The 26890-nt window shown below is 38.5% G+C and overlaps 2 protein-coding genes across 3 annotated transcripts; one reads left to right on the top strand and one right to left on the bottom strand.

Annotated features, from left to right (window-relative positions):
• Positions 1 to 744: 744 nt before the first annotated feature.
• Positions 745 to 17874, top strand: LOC132189315 (E3 ubiquitin-protein ligase UPL2-like). The gene is made up of 17 exons (XM_059603995.1): positions 745 to 872; positions 1136 to 1261; positions 3777 to 3872; positions 3948 to 4154; positions 4326 to 10917; positions 11033 to 12114; positions 12273 to 12572; positions 12655 to 12859; positions 13410 to 13687; positions 13771 to 14066; positions 14524 to 15640; positions 15723 to 15869; positions 15979 to 16059; positions 16147 to 16372; positions 16492 to 16631; positions 17352 to 17458; positions 17595 to 17874. Exons 2-17 carry the CDS (start codon positions 1166 to 1168, stop codon positions 17695 to 17697), a joined length of 11073 nt encoding a protein of 3690 aa, XP_059459978.1. The 5' UTR covers positions 745 to 872; positions 1136 to 1165; the 3' UTR covers positions 17698 to 17874.
• A 1007-nt stretch (positions 17875 to 18881) lies between these two features.
• LOC132189671 (kinesin-like protein KIN-14R) lies at positions 18882 to 26080 on the bottom strand. 2 transcript variants are annotated; one of them, XM_059604433.1, is made up of 19 exons: positions 25734 to 26080; positions 24778 to 25079; positions 24502 to 24673; positions 24334 to 24404; positions 24064 to 24247; positions 23710 to 23819; positions 23534 to 23633; positions 23374 to 23460; positions 23113 to 23289; positions 22381 to 22654; positions 22038 to 22199; positions 21689 to 21904; positions 21573 to 21610; positions 21153 to 21316; positions 20748 to 20999; positions 20571 to 20636; positions 20148 to 20222; positions 19688 to 19756; positions 18882 to 19590 (listed from the first exon to the last, which is right to left on the bottom strand). In XM_059604433.1, exons 1-19 carry the CDS (start codon positions 25831 to 25833, stop codon positions 19105 to 19107), a joined length of 3105 nt encoding a protein of 1034 aa, XP_059460416.1. In that variant the 5' UTR covers positions 25834 to 26080; the 3' UTR covers positions 18882 to 19104. The 2 variants fall into 2 exon arrangements, with proteins under 2 accessions (XP_059460416.1, XP_059460417.1); XM_059604434.1 differs by having other exon boundaries at positions 24913 to 25079.
• Positions 26081 to 26890: the final 810 nt, after the last annotated feature.

The raw sequence follows: 26890 nt of genomic DNA, 5'->3' as shown, positions 1-26890 counted from the left end.
TTTTTCTCTTTTTTTTTTTTTTTGGTTTCAAGTTTAGAAAAATAAAACCCTTAAATATATATATATATAAAAAAAAAAGATTATCTAAAAAAAAAATTAGACATTTACAACTCGGAATTTTTATATAAGAATGAATATATATAAATTTTAGCTTTTTAACGGGTTATATGGGTTACTCATGGATTAAGCGAGTTCATCAGAGCATTTGAATCGACCTTAAATTGATTTGAACTTGTAACACTCCAGCCTCATATTAAGAAGATGAGAAGAAGCCCACAAAGAGTATGTGATTTATAAAAATAGTCATGAGTGTTAAGTCACACATTGCCTAGTTATTAGGTGAATTTGAACTTTATAATGAATTATAATAAAACTCTAAATTGACTAGTTATTTTGAAGTAAGCCGTTACAGAACTAGATTATACAAAACCCTAATTCACTAACTTTGTAGTAGGTTAATATCGAATTGCGGATCATATAAAAAATTGTCGATCCTATTATTGTCATGTATTAATAAGTTATTAAACAATTGTTAAAAAAAAAAATAAAGGAAAAGAAGGGGAAAACAAAATGAATCAGAAATAGGTTTAGTTGGGCTTTCTCATAGACCCCGGAGTGTGTTGTCAGCTCTCACCATTTGTATTCGGCTTTTCTTCTTTTCCAAGGGCTTCGAAAATTACATTTATACCAAAACAAACAAAGAAAACCATTTTATATACAAAACACAGCGACTCTCAAACCCCAACACCCCCTTCGCTTTGGGGCTTCTCTTCGCTTCTCTCTTTCTCTCTCTCTCTCTCTCTCTGAAATCCCTCTCCCTTTCTTCTTCTTGGATGTGTATTCATCAATCGTCCTTCTTTCTTCTCTCTCAGGTACCCTTTGTCTCTGTAAATACCCATCCCTGTATATATATGTGTGTGTGTGTTTATGTATATGTATTTATGCATCTGATCTATTTTTAATTTTGATATTCGAAAGATTGTGTTTTTCAATTTTGGAGTTTTACTTTGTAGGGTTTAGTTCAACACCAGATTTTGCCTCTGCTTTTAATGCTTTTCTGATGATATTTTACTTGTTTTCTTGGATTTATTTTTTATTTTTTATTTTTCTTGTTTCTTTTTGTTCGAAAAAGCAGTAGTGGGAAAGTAGACAATTCGGAGGCGAGATGACATCGATAAGATCGAGCTTGCCGTCGCGGCTGCGGCAGCTTTTGTCCGGCGAGGGCTCCCTCGTTCCGTCCGTCAAACTGGACTCCGAGACCGTGAGTTCTTGAATCCTTCTATAGTTGCTACTGTTTTTATGTGTGTGTGTGTGTGTGTGTATCCGCTTGTGATAATTGTTAGGGTTTTGTTTAGCTTTATACTCTGAATGGTTTAGATTTGATATAACGTTGTCATATGGGGTCATGTGGGTTTTATTTTGGAACAGTTTTCTTTTTTGGTTGCGGTGGCTTTTGTTTATGCATTTCATCAAGCACGTGGAGCGTTTGGCTGGTGCTACTGGAGAGTATTTAATCATTTAGGCTATTTTTGTGCTATGAAATTTCAAAATTGGACAAGAACTGCAATTTTTATTTTATTCCATTAGAATGTAGCTTTTATCTGTTGCTGCTGAGTGACCTTCATCCCCTGTATATGGTGCAAGTTGTGCTCAATTTGTTACTTTTTTGTTTCTGATTGAGTCAATCTATCAGTGATATCAAATTGGTTCAGTGCACTCTTATGTGTTTCCTGAATGATCCTGTTCATCTTCAGGCCTAATTTTTGTATAATTGTGCATTTGCTATTCCATGGGGTGGAGAGCTAGACAGTGTCAGCAACAGAAATGGAGATTTTTATTTTTTAATAAACTCAACTCCATATGTCTCTATTTTTTTGCAAGAGTATTTCAAAGGTGCACTGGTAATACTGATAGTAAGACTAATAAGATTAATATGCGCAGTTTGTGGTAAAAATATGGTAGTCTGTGTTGGTTTACTCACAAGCTGGAACTGGTTAATGGATTTTTGTTTTGTTTTGTTTTTTTTTTAAAATTTTTTTTAATGACTGTGGTTTATGTTAGCATTTTTATATCTAAGTTACTGAAGCAGGGACTATGACCCATCAACAATTGTGTTCATGGAAGTAGAAAACCATGCTTATTGAAATTAGAAATTCTGATGACAGGGTGAGTAAATATGACGTTATCAGAGATAGGAATTCTGATAACATGGAGACACTTTTATACTGTTTAATTAATTGATCAAAGTTGTTCATCATCTTGCTTCTTGAGAGTATTTTATGCTAGATGGTTGGGAATCATCTAAGCTATAGTACTTATCATATTTTATTTTTGAAACTTTATTTGTGCTTGTGCAATTTTAAAAACTATAGTTGTGTTCAAGCGACTTCACATTTGCCATGCAAACAATGGGTTAAGAAATGTAAGATCTCAGTGATAACCTAGGACTAGTCACTTTCTTACCTGGAAGTTCTGTCGGTGTTGCTCTGTCATACCAAGATCATTCATCTAATCATGTATCCATGTAGGACATGGCATACAATATAGGGCATAACTACAACACCTTTCCATTTTTCAAAAATGACTTTCACACTAGATTGTGATTTAAATACAAATACATACCTACAAATGTAGTTTTTAATTTCTTTAATTTAGTTCTGCTATCTGAAGTTGGTTAATGTTTTAATGTCTTTATATACTTTTCCATCCGTATGAAAATAGATGATACCTTTCGTTTTTGGGATGGCTCAAAATATTTGAAACTTTTCAAAAGTGGAAGTTCATACTTCTTGAATTTCCTGTATTTACCTCGCATTTTTTTCAGAAAGCAAACAAGATTCTTATAATAATTCGTGCTACTTCTAATGTAAAGGATATTTTAGGAAAACTATATTTTTGCCTTTTTCATTTAAATCGTGCCATTTCAAACCGCATCACCTGCTTTGAGATAGAGGGAGTGCTTAATTTTGAGAGTTTAATAGGATTTGTTCAGATATTGGCACCTACATTTTGTTTAAGCTAGCACTTGTTTTCCCAAGCTCCTATGGATATAAATATTGATTCGATAATTTTATATTGCTTTACTGTGTTTTTACTTATTTTTCTTCATGTTTGTGTGTTCTAGAGATCCCATTGAAGCTTCTTTTCTGAGTCATTCTTTATTCTGCAGCTATTGGTGTATGCATGTGGTGGGATTCAAATTTGGCTGGCATAATTTTTTGGCATAATGAAGCATTTTTCATCTGACCAAACTCTTATCCATGGCAATACTTTATCTGAAACAACACATGTTGATAGCTAATTTCCCCATTTTGTCTTTGCCAATGGTTGTTGGACCAAATGACATCTCATCCTCCCCACAAACAAAAAATGGAGGAAGAGGTGGCGAGTCCTACCAAGTATTGTCTATAAAAAACGATTCATGTTGGTAGCACATATACACATGACCAAAACAATTGTAGTAAAATTGATTACTTCATGGGTTGAATTTACCAAAGTGGTATCATTGCAGTAAAATTACAGTATATATATTATGCATTTTCTGGCTGTGTAACTTAGGCCTGTGCATCCCTTGCATGGTGTCAGGACTGCAGAGTAGATTTGTCTCCTTCACACTAGGGAGTGCTGCTAGCTTATCTTGGGAAATATTGGATAAATGAATTGATTCCTTATGGGGGGATGAATTGACACGAATGAGTCCTTTCCATTTATTTATTTTTTTCTTATTGTATCTTTAATGTCCTAAAAAGTTGGACCTTTTTTTTTATCACTTGCAGCCTCCCAAAATCAAAGCGTTTATCGATAAGGTGATCCAGTGTCCGTTACAAGATATAGCTATACCTCTTTCAGGTTTTCGTTGGGAGTACAGTAAGGTAATAGCATGCTACTTCTGCTGTATATAGTTTTTTGTTTTTCTTTCTTTTATTTATTTGTTGCTTTTAATACAGGGGAACTTTCACCATTGGAGGCCGCTGTTTCTGCATTTTGATACATATTTCAAGACATACCTTTCTTCTAGGAACGACCTCCTCTTGTCAGATAAAATTTTAGAAGATGATAGTCCATTTCCAAAACATGCAATTCTACAAATTTTACGAGTAATGCAAACAATTTTAGAGAATTGCCATAACAAGAGTTCTTTTGATGGCTTAGAGGTATGTTGATTTTATGTCACAAGTCATTAGTTTTACTGACTAGAGTTGGATGTGGAACTGTTTATCTGAGAATGATTTACTTGAAGCCTTGTTAGCTTTAGGTGCTACATACTTGTATAATGATCTGCAACTGGTTATTGCCTTACATATTATACTCTCTCCCCTTTCCAGAATTTCAAGCTCCTGCTTGCATCAACAGATCCAGAGATTCTTATAGCTACACTAGAAACTCTTTCTGCACTTGTGAAAATAAACCCATCCAAGCTGCATGGAGGTGGGAAATTAATTGGTTGTGGCTCAGTAAACAGCTATCTATTGTGTCTAGCACAGGGGTGGGGAAGCAAGGAAGAGGGCTTGGGTTTGTATTCATGTGTAATGGCAAATGAGAGAACCCAAGACGAAGGGCTTTGTTTGTTCCCATCTGATGTTGAAAATGACTGTGACAAGTCTCATTGCCGGATAGGCTCTACCCTTTATTTTGAAATGCACGGGGTTAATGCCCAGAGTACTGAGGAAAATAGAGGCAATCAAAATGCTTCTAGTTTGGCGGTTATACAGATACCGGATCTGCATTTACACAAGGAGGACGATCTGTTACTTTTGAAACAATGCATTGAGCAGTACAATGTACCTCCTGAGCTCCGGTTTTCTTTGATGACCAGAATTAGATATGCTCATGCCTTCCGTTCTCCCAGAATATGCAGGCTGTACAGCAGGATCTGCCTTCTTGCATTCATAGTACTTGTTCAGTCTAATGATGCTCATGATGAACTTGTGTCATTTTTTGCTAATGAGCCAGAGTATACAAATGAGTTAATCAGGATTGTGCGGTCTGAAGAAGCTGTCTCTGGAACCATTAGGACTCTTGCAATGTTTGCCTTGGGGGCTCAGTTAGCTGCATATACATCATCTCATGAACGGGCACGGATTTTGAGTGGATCTAGTATCAGTTTTGCTGGGGGGAACCGCATGATACTCCTGAATGTGCTTCAGAAGGCTGTTTTGTTGCTGAAGACATCCAATGATCCATCATCTCTTGCCTTTGTCGAAGCACTTCTTCAGTTCTATTTACTCCATGTTGTTTCATCCTCAAGTTCAGGGAGTAATATTAGGGGGTCAGGCATGGTTCCTACATTCCTACCTCTTTTGGAGGATTCTGATCCTACACACATGCATCTTGTCTGTTATGCTGTTAAAACTCTACAAAAGCTCATGGATTACAGTAGTTCAGCTGTTTCCTTGTTTAAAGAGTTGGGGGGAGTCGAGCTTTTGGCTCAGAGACTGCAGATAGAAGTCCATCGGGTTATTGGTTCGGCCGGGCCAATTGATAGTTCAATGATAGTTGGTGAGAGCTCAAGACACAGTGATGATCAGCTGTACTCGCAGAAGAGGCTCATTAAGGTTTCACTGAAGGCACTTGGCTCTGCTACCTATGCCCCTAGTAACCCTACTAGATCCCAGCACTCCCATGAAAGTTCTTTACCTGCTACTTTGTCGCTGATATTTGGCAATGTGGATAAATTTGGAGGTGACATTTATTACTCAGCTGTGACTGTTATGAGTGAGATTATCCACAAAGACCCAACTTGTTTCCCTTCTTTGCAAGAAATGGGTCTTCCAGCAGCATTTTTATCATCGGTAGTATCTGGTATACTTCCTTCGTCAAAGGCTCTTACATGTGTTCCTAATGGTCTTGGTGCCATTTGTCTCAATGCCAAAGGCTTAGAGGCAGTGAAAGGAGATTCCGCATTACGGTTCCTTGTTGAGATTTTCACCTGTAAGAAATATGTTACAGCGATGAATGATGCTATTGTTCCATTGGCAAATGCAGTGGAAGAGCTTTTGCGCCATGTATCTTCTCTGAGAAGCACTGGTGTTGATATTATTATAGAAATTATTAATAAAATTGCTTCTTTTGGGGACAGTAACTGCGCAGGGTCATCAGGGAAATTAACTGGCAGCACTGCAATGGAAATGGATTCTGAAGACAAGGGAAATGAAGGCCATTGTGTTCTGGTTGCTGCAGTTGATTCGGCTGCAGAAGGGATCAATGATGAGCAATTCATCCAACTGTGCATCTTTCATTTGATGGTACTGGTTCACAGGACAATGGAAAACTCCGAAACATGTCGGTTATTTGTGGAGAAGTCCGGAATTGAAGCTTTACTGAAGCTTCTTTTACGGCCTAGCATTGCGCAGTCGTTTGATGGAATGTCTATTGCTTTGCATAGCACTATGGTTTTCAAAGGTTTTACTCAAAATCACTCTGCTCCCCTGGCACGTGCTTTCTGTTCCTCTCTCAGAGACCATCTGAAAAAAGCTTTGAGTGGATTTGGAATGGTTTCAGAGTCCTTTTTGCTGGATCCAAAGATGACACAGGAGGGTGGAATCTTTTCTTCACTTTTCCTTGTTGAGTTCCTTTTGTTTCTTGCTGCCTCAAAAGACAACCGCTGGGCAAGTGCGTTGCTTACAGAATTTGGAAATGGTAGCAAGGATGTTCTGGAGGATATTGGGCGTGTCCATCGAGAAGTTCTGTGGCAGATTTCGCTTCTTGAAGATGTCAAGCCTGAGGTTGAGGATGGTGATGCTGTTCCAAGCTCTGAGTCACAACAGTCTGAGTTGAGAACCAATGAAACTGAAGAGCAAAGGTTTAACTCTTTCAGGCAGTTCCTTGATCCTTTACTGAGGAGGAGGACTTCAGGATGGAGTATTGAATCTCATTTTTTTGACCTTTTAAACATATACCGTGATCTTGGTCGTACCAGCAGTTCTCAACAAAGACGGACTGATAGTCCTTCAAACTTGCGATTTGGAGCCAGTAATCAATTCCATCATTCTGGTTCTTCAGATGCTGCAGGGGATGTTGGTAGAAAGGGACCTGATAAGCAGAGATCTTATTATACTTCTTGCTGCGACATGGTGAGGTCACTTTCTTTTCATATTACGCATTTGTTTCAAGAGTTGGGGAAGGTAATGTTGCTTCCTTCTCGTCGACGAGATGATATTTTGAATGTTTCCCCTGCTTCAAAATCAGTGGCCTCTACTTTTGCATCTATTGCTCTGGATCACATGAATTTTGGGGGTCCTGTTAATCCTTCTGGAAATGAGGCCTCGATATCAACAAAGTGTCGGTATTTTGGTAAGGTTATTGATTTTGTTGATGGCTTTCTACTGGACAGGCCAGATTCCTGTAATCCTGTTTTGCTGAATTGCCTGTACGGACATGGAGTTATTCAATCAGTTTTGACAACATTTGAAGCCACCAGTCAATTGTTGTTTGCTGTCAACAGGGCTCCTGCATCTCCCATGGAAACTGATGATGGGATCTTAAAGCAGGATGAAAATGAAGATCATGATCATTCATGGATTTATGGTCCTCTATCTAGCTATGGGAAGCTTATGGACCACCTGGTGACCTCGTCTTTTATATTATCTCCTTTTACAAAACACTTACTTGCCCAACCTCTGACAAATGGCAATGTTCCCTTTCCACGGGATGCTGAGACTTTTGTGAAGGTTCTTCAGTCCATGGTGCTGAAGGCTGTGCTGCCTGTTTGGACTCACCCCCAGTTTGTTGATTGCAGTTATGATTTCATTACTTCGGTTATTTCTATCATAAGGCATGTCTATTCTGGCATTGAAGTGAAAAATGTCAATAGCAACGCTGGTGCTCGTGTGACTGGGCCCCCTCCTAATGAAACTACGATTTCAACAATTGTAGAGATGGGGTTTTCCAGGGCTCGTGCAGAAGAAGCTCTGAGGCAAGTTGGATCAAATAGTGTGGAGTTGGCAATGGAGTGGTTGTTCTCCCATCCAGAGGATGCTCAAGAAGACGATGAACTTGCTCGTGCGCTTGCCATGTCCCTTGGGAATAATGCTGAATCAGACACAAAGGAAGCGATTGCAAGTGACAATACTCAACAGCTTGAAGAAGAAGAGATGGTCCAACTTCCTCCTATTGAGGAGTTGTTATCTACGTGTACGAGGCTTTTGCAGATGAAGGATTCTCTTGCTTTCCCCGTCCGAGACTTGCTTGTGATGATATGCTCTCAAAATGATGGACAATATAGGTCTAACGTCATCTCCTTTCTCGTTGATCGACTGAAGGATTGTAAGTCAATTTATGAAAGTGGAAATTGTGCCACGCTGTCAGCTCTTTTCCATGTTCTTGCTCTAATTCTTCACGAAGATGAAGGGTCACGAGAAGTTGCCACTAAGAATGGTCTGGTTGCTGTTGCCTCAGATCTACTTTTGCAATGGTGTTCTGGACCGGTTCCAGAGAAATGCCAGGTTCCTATGTGGGTAACAACTGCTTTTCTTGCTATTGACCGGCTTTTGCAGGTGGATCGAAAATTGAATTCTGAAATTGTAGAGCAGTTGAAGCAGGATGATGTTAATAGCCAGCAGACGTCTATCTGCATTGATGAGGACAAGCAAACCAGGCTGCAGTCTGCATTGGGTTTAGTTCCAAAGCACACAGATATAAATGAGCAGAAGAGACTTATCGAGATTGCTTGTAGCTGTATCAGGAACCAGCTTCCCTCTGAGACAATGCATGCTGTTCTCCAACTATGCTCCACTCTCACCAGGACTCATTCCGTTGCTGTCAGTTTTCTTGATGCTGGGGGATTAAGTTTACTGCTTTCTTTGCCAACAACTAGCCTATTCCCTGGGTATGATAACCTGGCTGCCAATATTATTCGTCATGTTCTTGAAGATCCCCAAACTCTCCAGCAAGCGATGGAATCTGAGATAAGGCACAGTTTCTTGGCTGCCCCCAATAGACATTCGAATGGAAGGGTCACTCCCCGAAACTTCCTGTCCAATTTAAATTCTGTCATTTCACGGGATCCAGTGGTCTTTATGCAGGCTGCTCAGTCTGTGTGCCAAGTCGAGATGGTAGGTGAAAGGCCCGAAAGGCCCTATATTGTCTTGCTGAAAGATCGTGACAAAGATAAGTGCAAAGAGAAAGAGAAGGAGAAGGAGAAATCATTGGAAAAAGAAAAGGCACAAACTACTGATGGGAAAGTTGCTTTGGGTAATGTGAATTCAGTTGCTTCTGGGAATGGGCATGGAAAATCCCATGATTTGAATTCAAAGGGTTTCAAAGTCCATCGAAAATCTCCTCAGAGCTTTATAAATGTGATTGAGCTTCTGTTGGATTCTGTTTGTACTTTTATCCCTCCCTTGAAAGATGATGTGGTTACAGATGTCCTTGATACTCCGTCATCAACTGACATGGATATTGATGTTGCTGCGATCAAGGGGAAAGGAAAAGCTGTCGCCACCATTTCTGAAGAGAACGAAGCTGTTGGTGATGAAGCTTCTGCATCACTTGCAAAGATTGTATTTATATTGAAGCTTTTGACAGAGATTCTCTTGATGTATGCTTCATCAGTTCACATTTTGCTTCGGAAGGATGCCGAAGTTGGTAGTTGCAGGGCTGCTCTAGAAAAGGCTCCCACTGGTGTATGCCCTGGTGGAATATTTCATCACATTCTTCACAAGTTTCTTTTATATTCCAAGAGTTTAAAAAAGGACAAGAAATTAGATACTGATTGGAGGCATAAATTAGCAACCAGGGCTAGCCAGTTTTTGGTGGCATCTTGCGTCCGCTCCACAGAGGCAAGGAGGAGGGTTTTAACAGAGATCAATAATATATTTAATGACTTCGTTGATTCATGTAATGGTTTTAGCCCACCAGGAAACAATATACCAGCTTTTGTTGATCTGCTTAATGATGTGCTGGGTGGTCGTACACCTACTGGTTCATACATCTTAGCAGAAGCTTCTGCCACTTTTATAGATGTTGGTCTGCTTAGGTCCTTGACTCGAACTCTCCAAGTGTTGGACCTGGACCATGCTGACTCACCTAAAGTTGTTACAGGTGTAATTAAAGCTCTGGAGTTGGTAACCAAGGAGCATATCCATTCTGCTGATTCTAATGTAGGGAAGGGTGATAATTCAACAAAACCTCCGGATCTTACTCAAACTGTAAGAAGGGATAATACGGGTGACATATCTCAGTCCATGGAAACAGCAACTCAATTCAATCATGATTCTGTGCCAGCTGACAACGTTGAGTCTTATAATCCTGTCCAAACTTATGGTGGCTCTGAGGCTGTTACAGATGACATGGAACACGACCAAGATCTTGATGGAGGTTTTGGTCCTACTGCTGGGGATGACTATATGCATGAAACTTCTGATGATGTGAGGGGTGTTGAAAATGGAATTGATACTGTGGGAATACAATTTGAAATCCAGCGCCATGGGCAAGAAAATCTTGATGAAGATGATGATGAGGAGATGTCTGGCGATGATGGGGATGAAGTAGATGAAGATGAAGATGAGGATGATGAGGAGCATAATGATCTGGAAGAAGATGAAGTCCACCATCTGCCCCATCCTGACACAGATCAAGATGATCATGAGATCGATGATGATGATTTTGATGAAGAAATAATGGAGGAAGAAGAAGAGGATGACGAGGATGATGAGGATGGAGTAATACTGAGGCTGGAAGAGGGCATAAATGGAATAAATGTTTTAGACCATATTGAGGTTTTTGGTAGAGAAAATAGTTTTTCTAATGAAACTCTCCATGTGATGCCAGTTGAAGTTTTTGGTTCTAGGCGTGAAGGGCGTACGACTTCTATCTACAGTCTCTTGGGTAGAACTGGGGATAATGTTACTCCATCTAGGCATCCTCTTCTACTGGGACCTTCATCCTCAATGCACTCTGCTTCTCCTCGGCAATCAGGTAAGCTCCTTCTGTGAATGGTTCTTTTATATCTTGAATTCTTTTTGGGCTTATGTTTTTCCTCTTATGTTAAATTTGAGTTTATTGCCTCTGATGCTGGAACCTACTGTTGCAGAGAATGCTCGAGACATCGTCCTTTCAGATAGGAACTTGGAGAGCACCTCATCACGGTTGGATTCTATTTTCCGATCCCTGAGGAATGGACGCCATGGACACCGCTTGAACTTGTGGCTAGATGATAACCAGCAAAGTGGTGGATCAAATGCAAGTGTAGTGTTGCATGGCCTTGAAGATCTGCTTGTTTCCCAATTAAGGCGACCAACTACTGAGCTGCCTTCTGATCAGAACACAACAGTACAGGAGCCTCAAAGCAAAGGCGAGGTCAGTCAGTTACAGGAATCAGAAGCAGGTGCAAGGCCCATTGATCTTGAAAACAATGAAGATAGTAATGTGTCACCTCCGACTGTGGCAATCAATAGCTCTATTAACGCGAGGCCTGCTGCAAGTGAATCCCTACAAGGAACAGATGCATCCAGTACACAATCACAATCTGTTGATATGCAGTTTGAACACAATGATGCAGCTGTACGGGATGTTGAAGCTGTTAGCCAAGCAAGCAGTGGAAGTGGGGCGACCTTAGGTGAGAGCCTGCGAAGCCTAGATGTTGAAATTGGAAGTGCTGATGGCCATGATGATGGTGGAGAGAGGCAAGCTTCTGCAGATAGAATGCCGTTGGGTGACCCACAGGCTGCTCGTGCAAGAAGGACAAATGTGTCTTTTGGAAATTCTACCCCTGTTGGTGGGAGAGACGCATCCCTTCATAGTGTATCAGAAGTGCCAGAAGGTTCTAGCCGAGAAGCAGATCAGGATGGTCCAGCTGCAGAGCAGCAAATCAACAGTGATACTGGTTCTGGAGCAATAGATCCTGCATTCTTGGATGCTCTTCCAGAGGAGCTGCGTGCTGAAGTTCTTTCTGCTCAACAGGGTCAAGTGGCTCAGCCCTCAAATGCTGAACAGCAAAATGCTGGAGATATTGACCCAGAATTCCTTGCAGCCCTTCCCCCTGACATCCGAGCAGAAGTTCTAGCACAGCAGCAAGCACAAAGGCTACATCAATCTCAGGAACTGGAAGGTCAGCCTGTTGAAATGGATACAGTCTCAATAATTGCAACATTTCCTTCAGATTTGCGAGAAGAGGTACATTGTTCTTCGGAGTGTGTTTTTTACTTGTTTTAGTACTTATTGAAACATATCAATTCTATTCCTTTGATTACCTATATAAAAAAAGAAAAGAAAAAAAGAATTGAAATAGGCCTATTTAATTCTTCAATTCTTTCTGCATGTTTCATTTTTAGGTTCTCTTAACTTCATCTGATGCTATCCTTGCGAATCTCACACCTGCTCTTGTTGCGGAGGCAAACATGTTGCGTGAAAGATTTGCACACCGCTATAGTCGCACCCTCTTTGGTATGTACTCTAGGAATCGTAGAGGTGAAACTTCAAGAAGAGGTGACGGTATAGGATCCAGCCTGGAGAGAGCTGGGGGAAGCATTGCCCGTAGGTCAATTGGAGCTAAGCTAGTTGAAGCCGATGGAGCTCCTTTAGTTGACACAGATGCCCTGCATGCCATGATTAGGTTGCTTCGTGTAGTTCAGGTACAAATTTGGTTACTCAGATTTGTACTTTATAGGTGTTGCTCTTTATTTTATATTCATTGATGGACACAATATTTTGCAGCCACTGTACAAAGGTCAGCTGCAGAGGCTTCTTCTCAATTTATGTGCTCATCAGGAAACCAGAACTTCTCTGGTGAAGATTCTCATGGACATGTTAATGCTTGATAGAAGAAAGCATATCAACAACTTGATTGCTAATGAGCCTTCTTATCGGCTTTATGCTTGCCAGAGTAATGTGATGTATTCACGTCCTCAGTCTTTTGATGGTAAGACCCCTTATTTAATCTGTCCTTTCAATGGGCGAGTGTTGGCTGTGCCTATAGTTATTATTGAGTCAAGGTGTGTTTAAGAATAGGCAGAAGATGGTGTTAGATTTTCTGTTAAGGACATATAGATGATAATTTGAGCTCCTGGTGCTCCAAAGGTTGTCATAGTCATCCAGTGTTGATTAGGGTGTTATATTTGATGTTTTAACCTGTGTTCTCTTCCCTGTCTGCACGTGTGTAATGAGAAGTGTAAATCTTTGTTTTTTTTTTCTTCTTTTTTTTTTTTTAAGTGTAAATCTTTGTTTTTTTGAATGTTTCAAATAGACAGGAGAGAAAGCTTAAACTAATTTTTTTTTTTTTTTTTAAAAGTAAATTCTTTTTCACTGTGCTTTATGTAGTTTGACTTGATGTTCAAAAGACTCTTTTGTTGCCGTGTCAGTGATTTTAACATGTATTCAAAAGACTCCCTTGTTGTGGTGTCAGAGATTTTGACATGTAACAGTAGTACGCACCTAGTCATCAGCTTCTTATGTACTGTTCTGTGTTATAGGTGTTCCTCCCTTGGTGTCTCGGCGTATTCTTGAAACTCTTACTTATTTGTCTCGAAATCACCCATCTGTGGCAAAGATTTTGCTTCAGTTTAGGCTCCCCCACCCAGCTTTACTAGAGACACAGAATACTGATCAGGTACGGGGTAAAGCTGTGATGGTTGTTGAAGAGGATGAAATGGATAGGAGTGAGCATCAGGAAGGATATATATCCATTGCGTTGCTTTTGGGCCTCTTGAATCAACCCCTTTATCTGAGGAGTATAGCCCATCTTGAACAGGTGAGGTGGTATTTTGGTTTTCTTCTTTTAGCTCATTCAGGCATGTTGGCTGAGATTGTTTTACATTCTGGTTCTTTTTTCAGCTTCTTAACTTACTGGAGGTCATCATTGATAATGCTGAAAGTAAGTCAGATTTATCTGACAAATCTGGGGAATCTGCCTCTGAACATACATCTGGTCCAGAAATTTTGGCATCAGATGTTGGGATGAATAGAGAATCTGGTCAAATTTCTTCCGAGGCTGCTGCAACGTCTAAGGATGTTGATTCCTCCAAACCTACCACTTCTGGTGGACAGAAGGAATTTGATACTCGTATTGTACTGCTTAGCCTGCCTCAAGCAGAACTTCGACTTCTATGCTCATTGCTTGCACGGGAGGGGTATGATGTGGCTTTTGGCCTATATAAATTGAATTTTCTGTGCCATTGAATCCTACGAATTGTTATATTTGACCTCTATGAGCTGGATAACTGGATTTCTGTTCATTTATTGGTGATTCTTTGTTTATATGTTTTCAGTTCAATATATTCATCTATGCATTTGTATAAATGTCATTTTTATTGGGAAAGCTACGGTCACTTTTTGATTGGGCCTGCATCAGTCAAGGGGTTCCACCATGCATTCTGGTGCGTAGAGTATTGTAGTGGTTGAGGTCCATGCGTAGGCGTAAAAGAATCTATATGTGATTGACACACGACTGAAAATCTCACACCTGCACTGTAGCTTTCTATCCAATTCATTGTGATAACATGTCTTACACATTTGGTTTGGTGGATGTGATTTTGACCTTGCACATTGTATTTTCACTTGGTCTAAAATATTGCATGTTTCTCCCAGACTGTCAGATAATGCATATGCTCTAGTGGCGGAGGTAATGAAGAAGTTGGTGGCTAATGCTCCAATTCACTGCCATCTGTTTGTTACTGAGCTAGCTGGAGCCATTCAAAATTTGACGACATCTGCTATGGATGAGTTACGCATGTTTGGTGAAGCTGTTGAAGCACTTCTCAGTACAACATCTTCTGATGGAGCTGCAATCTTAAGGGTTCTGCAGGCATTAAGTTCTCTTGTTAACTTGCTGAGTGAGAAAGAGAATGATCTCCAAATTCCTCCTGAAAAGGAGTATACAGCTGCTCTTTCTCAGATGCGGGACATAAATGCAGCTTTGGAGCCTTTGTGGCTGGATCTGAGCACTTGCATTAGCAAAATAGAGACTTATTCAGACTCGGCCCCTGATTTGGCGACTTCATCTAAAATATCCACCTCTAAACCCTCTGGTGTAATGACTCCACTCCCTGCGGGCTCTCAGAACATCTTACCATACATAGAATCTTTCTTTGTGGTGTGTGAGAAATTGCATCCCATGCAGCCAGGGTCTAGTCATGATTTTAGTGTTGCTGCAGTTTCAGAGGTCGAAGATCCCAGCCTAAATTCACAGCATAAAACCTCAGGGCATGCTCTGAAAGCTGATGAAAAACACATTGCTTTTGTGAAGTTCTCAGAGAAGCATAGGAAGCTGCTAAATGCGTTCATCCGGCAAAATCCTGGATTGCTTGAGAAGTCATTCTCCCTCATGCTGAAGGTTCCTAGATTTATAGATTTTGATAATAAGCGTGCTCACTTCAGATCAAAAATAAAACATCAACATGAACACCATCACAGTCCTTTAAGAATTTCTGTAAGGAGAGCTTACATTCTTGAAGATTCATATAACCAGCTGCGAATGAGATCCACTCAAGAATTGAAGGGGAGGTTGACAGTTCACTTTCAAGGAGAGGAAGGTATTGATGCGGGTGGACTTACAAGGGAGTGGTATCAATTACTGTCCAGGGTTATTTTTGACAAAGGAGCTCTGCTTTTTACGACAGTGGGCAATGAATCAACATTTCAGCCAAACCCTAACTCTGTTTATCAAACAGAACATCTATCATATTTTAAATTTGTTGGGCGAGTGGTAAGTACACTTTTTAGTTTCCCTCATTGCAGTGAGAAATTGGTGGTGTGCTTCTTGATTATTTTCCTTCTTATCTTTTCAGGTTGGAAAAGCACTTCTTGATGGGCAACTCTTGGATGTCCATTTCACTCGATCTTTCTACAAGCATATATTGGGTGTAAAAGTTACTTATCATGACATTGAAGCCATTGATCCCGATTACTATAAAAACCTTAAGTGGATGCTTGAGGTAGGCTACATGCAACTGCCCCCGCCCCTCTCTTTTTCTCTTTCATAGCTTCCCTCCAATTCTGGTAAGGGCCAATTTGCCTTAGTTCATCACTTATTTGCCTTTGCAGAACGATATAAGTGATGTTCTGGATCTTACATTTAGCATTGATGCTGATGAGGAGAAGCTGATATTGTATGAAAGGACAGAAGTAAGGATCTTTCTGGACTCCTCCATGAACTTTGGTGTCTGGTGAAAAATGTTAACGTTATATTTACATGTGGTGAATCTAATGCAGGTGACTGACTATGAACTCATTCCTGGTGGACGGAATATTAAAGTTACGGAGGAGAATAAACACCAATATGTTGACCTAGTTGCTGAGCATCGGTTAACAACTGCTATTCGTCCTCAAATAAATGCATTTTTGGAAGGATTCAATGAATTAATTGCTAGGGAATTAATTTCTATCTTCAATGACAAGGAACTTGAATTACTGATTAGTGGGCTTCCTGATATTGATTGTGAGTTTCCCTCCCGCTACTTATTTTTTGTTGACTTGAATATGATTTTCCCCTCTGAAGCCTCCAAAAGTACAAAATGATACAGTTCTAACAAACATTTTTGCACCTACGTCTTTCAGTGGATGATATGAGGTCAAATACCGAGTATTCTGGATACAGTCCTGCATCTCCTGTTATTCAATGGTATTGGGAAGTTGTTCAGGGTTTCAGCAAGGAGGATAAGGCTCGGCTTTTGCAGTTTGTGACTGGCACCTCTAAGGTATTTCTATTTTATAAATTTTTATTTTTAACTTAATTGGATCTGAATATGCACATGGACGTGACTACTTTGTTTGTCTGTTGGCTTTTTATTGAAGCAGTCGACCCCATACATGTTATCTTAGAATTACATAGACAGACAAGTTGCCACTTCACATATGCATGTTTGACTATACCGGTTAGACAAATTGGCACCCACTGCACCAAGATCTTCTAAATGGCCTTTTTTTTTTTTTCCCTGGAGCATCCTTTATTCCCATTGCCTAGGTTTTTAGGTCTCTCATCCTTTGCCTTGGTATTTCTTAATTTTTCAATGATTGATACCAATGAGCTTTAGCCCAAATGGTACTTCCTCCCTTTGTAGCACAGGGTGGAGTGTAAATTCGTGAGTTCATGTCCCACCGGGTGTGTGTAACTTACCAATAAAAAATTAATAATAATAAATTAATGTCCATGTTTTGACACCTTACTTGGAAGACAGACACACGCACACACTAGTGTGCAATCCACACCTAATTGACACACAGTATGGACTCTTTTATGGGTCTCGACTTCAACACTTTGGTTATACCTCACTACCTCATTTGTACCAAACAGTGTGTGTTATGCATGTGCCTGATTTCTTTTCGTGCCTTTGGTCTGGATTTACGTTTTTGGCACCCCATGGGCTTTTTGAATGAATATGCTAATGGTCTGAGCACTGCTCTTTGCAATTTTCCAGGTGCCTTTAGAAGGCTTCAGTGCACTTCAAGGAATTTCTGGCTCGCAGAAGTTTCAGATACACAAGGCCTACGGCAGCCCTGAGCACTTGCCTTCTGCTCATACTTGGTATTTTTTTTTTTTTTGGTATTCATTGTCTATGAGATGCTTATGTTGACCATTTATGATCTTTGTTCATAGTTTGGTGCTAACAACATTGTCTAATAGAAGATTTATTTTGATTAAAAACTCTTGATTCTTGCAGTTTCAACCAGTTGGATCTACCGGAGTATCCTTCTAAACAACACTTGGAGGAGAGACTACTGCTTGCAATTCATGAAGGCAATGAAGGGTTTGGATTTGGTTGAGAATCTTAATGCGAGGCATCAAAGTAGTCATGTAGATAATATAGATTTATGTCAAAAGCAATCATGAAAGGGTTTCAGGTGTTAATTGTGGCACATGAGATGTTGAGTTATTACAGGTGGATATATTGTATAGTCGTACATTTGCTATGTGAAATGCCTCTGGCAGTTTTTGATTTTGCCAATATCTTTATATTTTCTCTTGTTGAACATCTTGTTCCCCTTTCCTTTTTCATTTTTTTTTTTTTTTTTTTAATTTTGGAAAAATTATTTATTGCTCTTTGGGATTTACAATTGTATCAAACTGGTTTAGGGAGGGTATCAAAGGTATCTTAAAGATCCCTGAGGTAAGCTATCAGTACAAAATGGTTCATAAAATCAGTAGTCTTGTAAAATTATATTTTTATCCACAAATTTAAAAATTCAAAAAAAGGAGAAAGAAATGCAAAATTAGTCAATGTGGTTTTACTGAGTGGCAAATAATTGTAGTTTAAAAAGTGACTGAAAATTTCCTGTGGTAAGCAAAAAGATGAATGCTATATATCTTACAAACATTGCATAAATATCTTACAAAATTGATGAGGCATGGTTTAGTTTTTGATATTTTCTTTTGTGACAATATTTGATCCAGCCACCCTTAATATTTTTTTAACAATGGCAAGGTCTAGTAATGCTAGAATGCTAGTCGCTTAGACATGAACGTGCCATCTGAAGTTATACTTATTGCGGAAAATCTTAATTACATTACTCTCAATACCAAGGACAGATACTGGTCAAGAGTATTCAAATCCGACCCATAGAAATTTTATTTACCTAAGAGCATTATCATCCAGCTAGTCAAAATAATCCAAATGCTATTTTGGCGAGTCAAGATGATAAAATGAGCTTAAAGTAAGCATAAAGTAAACTACATTCGGTTCAGCAAAATACTAAAACATTTGGTGAGCTGTTGTAGTACTTTACCAAATTTGGTGAACACCGTTCACTCACCAAATGTTAAAAAATGCATTAAAAAATATCTAATATTCTTCCTCTAAAAGGAAAAAAAAAGATTTTTAAATGAAATAGTGAGAGTAAATAGCTAAAATAGATAACCGAATGTAATTACCTTAAGCAAATGGATAACTAAAATAGAACAATGTTATTATTAAAAAAAACTAAAATTAAGCGTAAATTTGATGAGCCGAGTGAAAGTTCTTAAGCATCAATATGGCTCTTGAAATATACCATCCAAAAAATAAAACACAGAAAAGGGGGAAAATCTAATGTATTCATTGATCCCAGTTTTGATATCTCGTGGACATTTATACTCTGACATTCATAACAAACATAAAATGGGGAGCACAAGAATAAGCTAGAAGCTGAATTTAACAAAGATTAAAGTGCAACGAATTGAAAATGCATTTGCTTCTATCTCAGCCAAATTTTTGACTTATTGTCTTTCTCCTTGATCCCTGGTAGTTGATATTTATAAGGTTTGTTGCCAGAAAATGCTCTATGGCCAGTAGTGTCTGTTTTTGTACTTCTTGTAAGCCTTGACAATGCTTTGAATTGATCGATATTCTTGGCCTTGTTTGGTTCACTTGACAATATCCTCTGATTAAGCGGAGGACTCGACAATATAAAATTGTTCTCAGTCCCTATGCTTTGGAGCTCTCTCCTTCTCCTTATCTTGTGGAGAGTGTCGGTTCCTTTGAGCAAGGCTGACTCCTGGTTAATTGTTCGGTTTACGGAGTTTAAGTTCCTCAGACATGGGGAATCAATTTCACCAAGAGTTTGCACTCTTGACCAGGCTTTTGTTTCAGTGGGGGTGGGTCCTGACTTCTCTGCAGAACACGCTTGTATCACGCGCTCTTCCTGTTCTTGCCTTCTCAACTTCTCTTCAAGATCTTTGATCTGTCATTATTCATTAACATTTAAGAAGGAGAAGAGGATAAGCAATTGTCTGAGGAATATTATTTTGTTTATACAAAACGTAAAATGTTAATAGAACCTTTCGTTGAAGCATTTGAAATCCTTGGTTGCCTTTTTCCATTGCCAGCTTGTTTTCGAGTTCATTGGCCTGTTAGAGCAAAAGTGCATTCGCTTTTGTAGTCAGGCTATAATTTGCTAATGGTGTTAGAATGTAAGACTGCTTCTATTGTGTGTGGAAATGGATCTTAGAATATTGACACCAGATTAGAAGAAAGAAATAAAAGAGAACTAACAGCACAAATTGGGATTTTTAATTACTAGCAAAATCAATCTAGGTGAGCTCCTACAAACCACACAATCACAAACCCTTCTTATATTTAGGGTCATTTCCTCCATTTCCTTATCTTGGGTTCATTTGGGGACTCCTGGTTAGAGAGAGAGAGAGAGGAGAAGGAGGATCTGCCTGTATTCTCGATAAATAATAGTGATAGTGGAGAAAACTGTTAAGGATATTTTAACAATTTAATAAAAAAGATAACCTTTCGTTGTAGCATTGAGGAATGACGCTCAAATTCTTGTGTTCTATCTTTCAGCTTGTTCTCAAGTTCCTTCATCTGTGAAGCATAGAAAGCAAGCAATTTTACATTCTGGTTAATCAAGCATGTTTATGATTGCTGGCTGCTACAATAACAGTTTGCTGCAATGTTTAAAACATCTGCTGACATTTCACCAGAAGAAATATTTCACATTAATCAACCAATAGTCATTATTTTCTGGCGAATATGATGGCAGCAGTCAACTTACCTCAATACGTATCACTTCCTTTGGAGCACAGTATCATATGAAGAACTTCAATAAGCAGGATATCTTGTGAAGATCCTAGTGGATCCAAGATATCCATGCATATATGAAGATCATTGGAACTGAAACTGAATTAGTGAGATAGCTTTAATTGCACGCACCTTGTGCTGAAGAGTCATTGACTCTGCATGCTCCTGCCCTTTGAGCTTGTTCTCGAGCTCCTTCACCTTTGGCAAAATGGAAGCCAGATCAAGATGTCAGATGACATTTTTTTGGTTGCTATGACAAAACTCAAAAGGGAAGTAAATGAAGTAAACATAATAAATCTGGCAAGCAACCTTCTGCTGAAGATTAAAGCAAATTTCCTCCTTTGCCTTCACTCCTTCTGAAAGTTGAAAGAACTGCTTCTCCAGCTGTCTGCATAACTCTGTCTTTGATGCAATCTGCCCTTCAAGTTCACTCACCTTTTCTTGTTGACTTCTGTAAAGCTGATCCTTGCTTTTGGCCTTACCTTCTAAATTGTTCGAGTTCTCTTCTAACTTCCGCAAAGCATCATCTTTCAATCTCAATTCTTGCTTTGCTTTATCAAGCTTCAAAAGAATTGAAGGGAAAAGGGAAAACAGAAAAGAAGCTAAGTGCTGGTTTGTTCAATTCATGGATAGAAAAAGTTTGCAATATGAGCATGTGCATGATTGGCAAATGTTATTGAAAGAACATTCCCAATTGATAGTCCTAGAGCATACCATCATTCTCAGCTTTTGAAGCTCGCCCATATCAGTCTGCTTCCTTGCAGGACCCAACTCCACACCTCGAACCCGAGTTGCAAAATTTAATGAACTTAGAGTCTCACCTAGGTCCTGCTCCAAAGGGCTGATTTGCACAAACATCAGTGTCTTAGAATCACCCCCTGAAGCACATCAAGTAATAAAATATGGTTTTACTTCCTGATCGCTCTTTCTAAATCAAGAAGAGATCATGAAACATAGCCATCAAAAGAACTGGTATTTGACTTGTTATGTGAACAAACTTCACCCTCTTGTGACAATGGTTCAAAGAAAGGATATCCATTTCCTATAGAAAGCATACTAAAACAAAATGATTTCATTCTTGTCTGGTGTCTACATGCTTCCTTTTGCTTATAGTAATGGTGTCTAAATGCTTACCTAAGGAGTCTTGAAGTAAATGTGTGAGTTTAGAGTTCCTGCAAGATCCCAACATATAAATTAGAGAATGAAAATAGGCAAAAGAAATCTGAATACAAGAAAGATAAAAGTAAAACCTGTATGGAATATGGCTGCTTTTGGATGCCAAAGCAGAAATCACATCCCCAAGAGCTGAAAGAGATCTATTGATGTTTTGAGCTTCCTTGAGACGTTCCCCTTGCACATCGGTTTTTGCTAGCCTCTCACTGCCAGCCAAGTCCACAAGCCATAGATTGCTCTTGGTGCACTCACCATTCATCAAATTCTTTGCTCTTACCATTATGCAGAGGATGCTAAAAAAACAAGGAAGATTGATATAAGGCAAGCTAAAAAAGATATTATAAAGGGTACCGATCTTCACACCCTCTTTCTGTAGAGACAATCCTGAATTAACTGTTGCGCAAAAAGAGTCCCAGTTAATATTACCAATGGGATCGGCTACTGTGTTCATTCACGTTGTTTGATCCTATAGCCCTTGCATTGCTTCCAGTTTGCAGAACACTCCAGACCTCTTTGATGTTCTCAACTGTGGCTTTAACAATTCCTGGCACATGATGAACCCCTTCAGAAGCTTGCCTTATCTCCAACCTAATATACAAGGCAAGTTAAGATTGCAATATGCAGTCAATACTGATGCATAACACGACCTAAACCAAAATGATCTACATGTCATATGACCAAACTAAACCTTCAGTGAGTAAAAGATATATGGCATGTAACTCGTGCTATTCTGAGTAAATTGATTCAATGCATGAGATGGAAAATTTACTTCTTTGATGTTGGAGCAGAGGCAAGCAAGTCCCTGATTTGCTCATTGTAGACTTCAAGCACACTAACAGATATGCTGTATGTGAAAGTTTCTTTTCTTTCCTGAGCAATTTTGAACAACTGCTCCAAGGTTCTGTAATTGACTCCTCGGTCCTGCTCCGAGCCTTCCATTGTGAATGTTTTTCCTGTCCCTGTTTGCCCGAATGCAAATATACAGACGTTGAAGCCATCCAACACCGAAGCTACCATCGGTGAAGCATCCGCAAATACGTCAACTGTTACAGAAAGAGCATACTTTGAGTCAATCTCATTTGGAACCAAAAACTATTGCAGATTTGGTTCTTTCAGTAAAGAACACCTGCATTTCAATATATCACATGTCTAGCATCCTTGGACAAACCATTGTCCAATATATCTGGAACCAGAAACTACTCTAGATGTGAAATTTTCAGTAAAGAACATTCACAAGTCAGAAAAGAATTGGTAAAAATTTCAGCACAAATTCATTACTGAATACGGAATGATATCAGAAAAATAAAAAACAGAAATTGGGAGGGGAATAAGAGGTACATTTGATAGAAAACCAAAGAAAAGGCTAATGCCAAGAGTTGTGAACTTCAAAATAGTATAAAAATTTTCAAAATTGATTAAAGAAAACCAGCAACTATCTCATAGACTCAAGAAATATTAATTGGTACACCATATATCTGGTTGAATACATTCCATAGCATACCTTGATCATCCTTCGGGGTATAAACTCGGTCAAACCTGAAGATCTTCTTTGTCGACCCACCAGTAAGTATCCCAAGTTCTCCATCCTTAGCAGCCTCAAAATCAATAATTGTTGCATTCCCAGCTGATATCTCATCCTTCCTCAAAGGCCGGCACCTACAAAAGACCCTGATGTTCCCTGTAATTAAGAAAAGCATGAGTTGCACACGCCAAAGATGTGGGGAAAACATCATATTTTATGCAGCATGAGAAAAGATTATGCCTTTTGCTTCCTGTATCTGGTTATAGAGCATCTTTCTTTTCGCCTGCTCCTCACTGAACTTCAATTTAAGATCGTCACACTGTCCAACTGCAATTTAGATAGAATTTTTGAAGACATGAAGTTCAAAAGCAATTACATTTGAGTGCTAATGCAAACTTACCTAGCGCTTGAACTGCAAATACCATTTTGTTCAATTCAGGAATAGAAGTAGAACACTGGTATGCCTCAAGAGATAGATGATAATGCTCTTGTTTCATGGTCTGAAATGAATCGACGAATATACATTTTTAAGAATCAAAACTTAACAAGTATAGCCTTTGGAAATCAGGTTTTTACCTTAACTTTCTTTTCTAAGTCATCAACAACAGCAGCCCACAGCCTCTTATCACGTTCATATCTACTACAAATATCCCTCAAATTTGCTGCTTGCTTTTCCATTGCCTTATCTGAAAAATCATTATCCATAATCAAAAATATGAATCTTCAAATCACTATAAATTGAAATAGTGATAAGGTGGAACAAACAAGCTGTCCACTACTCAACAAGACACACAAAGATGATTTTCCCAAGCCAAAAAATAAATTGACATAAAAATAAAATACTTTAGATGTAAGAAACAATCCACTCTGAATATTTTGCTTCCTCCATATGATGTAAAACGTCAACAAATATATTGGATCTTGCCTTACCTAAATAATGATTCTGAAGGAACTTGTTGTCAAGTTCCATCCTAACCTTCTGAAGCTCCTCATTAGCAGCTGTCAGTGACATCCACGCCTCATGACATTCATCTGTCTTGAGCTGGCACTGTGTCTTCAGCTCCTCTATCTTCTTTTCATACTTGCCAGTAGATATCATTCTCAAATACTTATTCTGTCGACCACATCAGATTCCAAGTCAAAGTAAATAAGTAGTTGAAAGCTCCAATTTCCAAGTAATTATTTAGAGCAATATCTTACCTGGGCTGATGAAATTTCTATCTCAGCAGCACAATTGTTACATATGATGTATCCATGTTTAACCTGGGATGCTTTAGTCAAGTCATAGGATAAGACATGAGTCTCGGTACTAAATCTTTTTTCACACAGGTTTGATGTAGCAAGTTAAACTTGAAGAAGTTAAGATACCAGGTAATTTAGCTGCCCTCTTTATGCCAATCCCACTAACCATTGGATTTCCATTAACTCCCTCAAACTTCATTACCATTGTCCCATCCTCCCCCACAGAAACTCTAACATCTACCAGCTGCAATGCCTTGTTGGCTCCAACAATGGAATAGATATCAAGTTCGGATAGAACCTTCAATTTTCACCAAAAAAGGAAATTTTTCAAAATTGATAGATAAGTCAATATAAATATGGCTGACAGAAAGAATGGGAAAAAATAAAAAACCAATGTCTTGCCTTTTCTTCTTGCATGAACACATCAAATACTCTCATTCCTCTAGGACCATTTGTGTTTATAATTTCAGCAAAATGAAGATCAACAAAATAGTCCCCAGGGCATAGACTGTTGAACAAGTAACAGAAATTTCCTACCCGAGCTGATTGATAAAGGGATGGTATATCACCACCCTCAGTTATAGTTTCATCAGTTCTTAAAACATCTCCTCCATGAAAAAAGCCGTCGGGCTGAACTTGAAAACCAAGATTTCCTTCTTCCTTTAGAGCGTCACCTCCAGCATTTACAAATATCACCGGATTATCTGGTTCACGAGATCAAGTAATGTGAGAGTTGAGTGAATATGTGGCGTTCATGCCAGCAACTTCAATGTGTTTGTTGCTTTCTGATAATACCATATGCAAAATATACGTGGTAGATTCAAAAAATAAAATGCATACATTTATAATACCACTAATTACCAAGTTAATCAAAATCCAATTCGGATTATATGTATCTAAGCCTCTTCATAAAATAAATTCCAGAAAAAATTTGAGAAATTATAAATTAATGTCATTTAGTTTCTAACGACACAATCAGTCGATTTAATTCGCTCAAATGGTTATACACAAATTTAGAGGGGTTTACTGTTAATTCATTTCTTTAAGAAAAAAAAAAAAATTCTTCCCGCCATTTATCAGGCAACTAAATGGAGCATATAAATTAAATAAAGATATTTTATACATATAATAAAAAAATAAATTCATATAGAGAAGGGAGCCCAATGCTATTAAATAAGTCAAATACACACACCACAGATAAACCCTAAACCTTGACCGTAACTGCAAAGAAACCCAATTATCTTGAATTATCCCATATAAACATCACAGCTTTTGGTTTCTTCTCTGAAAATCTCTCTCCAACCAAACAACCTAAGTAAATTAACAATGATAATAAATTAAATCCAACAAACAGAAACCTGTGCAACTGGTGTGCGTGAACCCTGTTCGAAGCAACCTCGAGCCCGGAACACACAGCGTCGAGTCCATTGAATCCGCAACGTAGTCGTTTTCGTCCATTTCGAACTTTCCGAGGTAGTTAAGAACGCCACAAGGCCAAGAATTAGGGTTTAAGGTTCGCTGGTCTCGGTGTGAGGTGGAGCTGGATTGAGTGGCTGCCGTAAGGAAGAACAGATTTCTACCTTGGGCGGAGCTGAGCTGTTTGGAAAGCTGAGGGAAAAAAGGTTGGGAGTTGGGACTATAGCAAGGCTTTTGCTTTCTCTTCTGGGACCTCTTCTTCTTTCTTGCTTGCTGGCGCGGGTGAACGTCATTATTATTGTCTTCGATTTTGTTTTCAAATTCAAAATTAACGGACCGTTTGGTTTTTCGCGGTCTCAGTACAGGGACGAGGAGGGGAACTCGTAGTCTCGTAGATGTTTACACATTTTTTAACTCATAATTACCATCAAAACCAACCGTTGTAATTTTTTTTTTTTTTTTTTTGGTAAAGTCGACTTAATTCCCACAAACTGCCGTCTCATTGACAATCTACCCCATAAATTATCAATTACGATAATTTACCCCCCAAACTACCAAAACAATGATAATGTACCCCCCCAATAATAATAAAATGACGAAATTACCCCTATAAAATTTTCAATAAGATAAAAATAGCCTTAAAATTTAAAAAAAATTTAAATTTTAGCATTTTTATTTTTATTTTAATAAGGGTAATTTCATCATTTTGTTAAAATCTGGGGTATATTGTCATTGTTTTGGCAGTTTATGAGGTAAATTATCGCAATTAATAATTTGGGGGTAGATTGTCATTGGAGTAGTAGTTTGAGGAGATTAAATGAACTTTACCCTTTTTATTTTTTATTTTTCCTTTTTATTTTATTTTTTTAGATTTTATTTTTTTGGTTAATTAGAACGTTGTATGATAATTGTAAGATTAAAATATAATTTATAGCATTACTTTAAAGGTAAATGTAAGAAAGCACATTTTTTTTCTATAATTATTTCATATTGTTGATATAACTGTCTCAACTGACTCTCGATTTTTTTTTTGTTTTTTTAACAAAGACTCATCTAAGAATTAGTTAAGACTGGCACATCAATTGTAAGATAAAAATAA

This window comes from Corylus avellana, chromosome ca8 (assembly GCF_901000735.1).
Source record: "Corylus avellana chromosome ca8, CavTom2PMs-1.0".
Classification (NCBI taxonomy): Eukaryota; Viridiplantae; Streptophyta; class Magnoliopsida; order Fagales; family Betulaceae; genus Corylus; species Corylus avellana.
This window is presented reverse-complemented; position numbering and strand designations above follow the sequence as displayed.

What these genes read in the sequence shown, in the direction of transcription:
- LOC132189315 (XM_059603995.1), top strand. Translation starts at nt 1,166, where the DNA reads ATGACATCGATAAGATCGAGCTTGCCGTCGCGGCTGCGGCAGCTTTTG. An exon ending in TTCGTTGGGAGTACAGTAAG is followed by an intron (nt 3,873 to 3,947) that starts GTAATAGCATGC and finishes CTTTTAATACAG; the next exon opens with GGGAACTTTCACCATTGGAG. An exon ending in ACGTCCTCAGTCTTTTGATG is followed by an intron (nt 12,860 to 13,409) that starts GTAAGACCCCTT and finishes TCTGTGTTATAG; the next exon opens with GTGTTCCTCCCTTGGTGTCT.
- LOC132189671 (XM_059604433.1), bottom strand. Translation starts at nt 25,833, where the DNA reads ATGGACGAAAACGACTACGTTGCGGATTCAATGGACTCGACGCTGTGT. An exon ending in CCTTCAGAATCATTATTTAG is followed by an intron (nt 23,820 to 24,063) that starts GTAAGGCAAGAT and finishes ATGATTTTTCAG; the next exon opens with ATAAGGCAATGGAAAAGCAA. An exon ending in TTCAAAAGCTGAGAATGATG is followed by an intron (nt 21,000 to 21,152) that starts GTATGCTCTAGG and finishes ATTCTTTTGAAG; the next exon opens with CTTGATAAAGCAAAGCAAGA.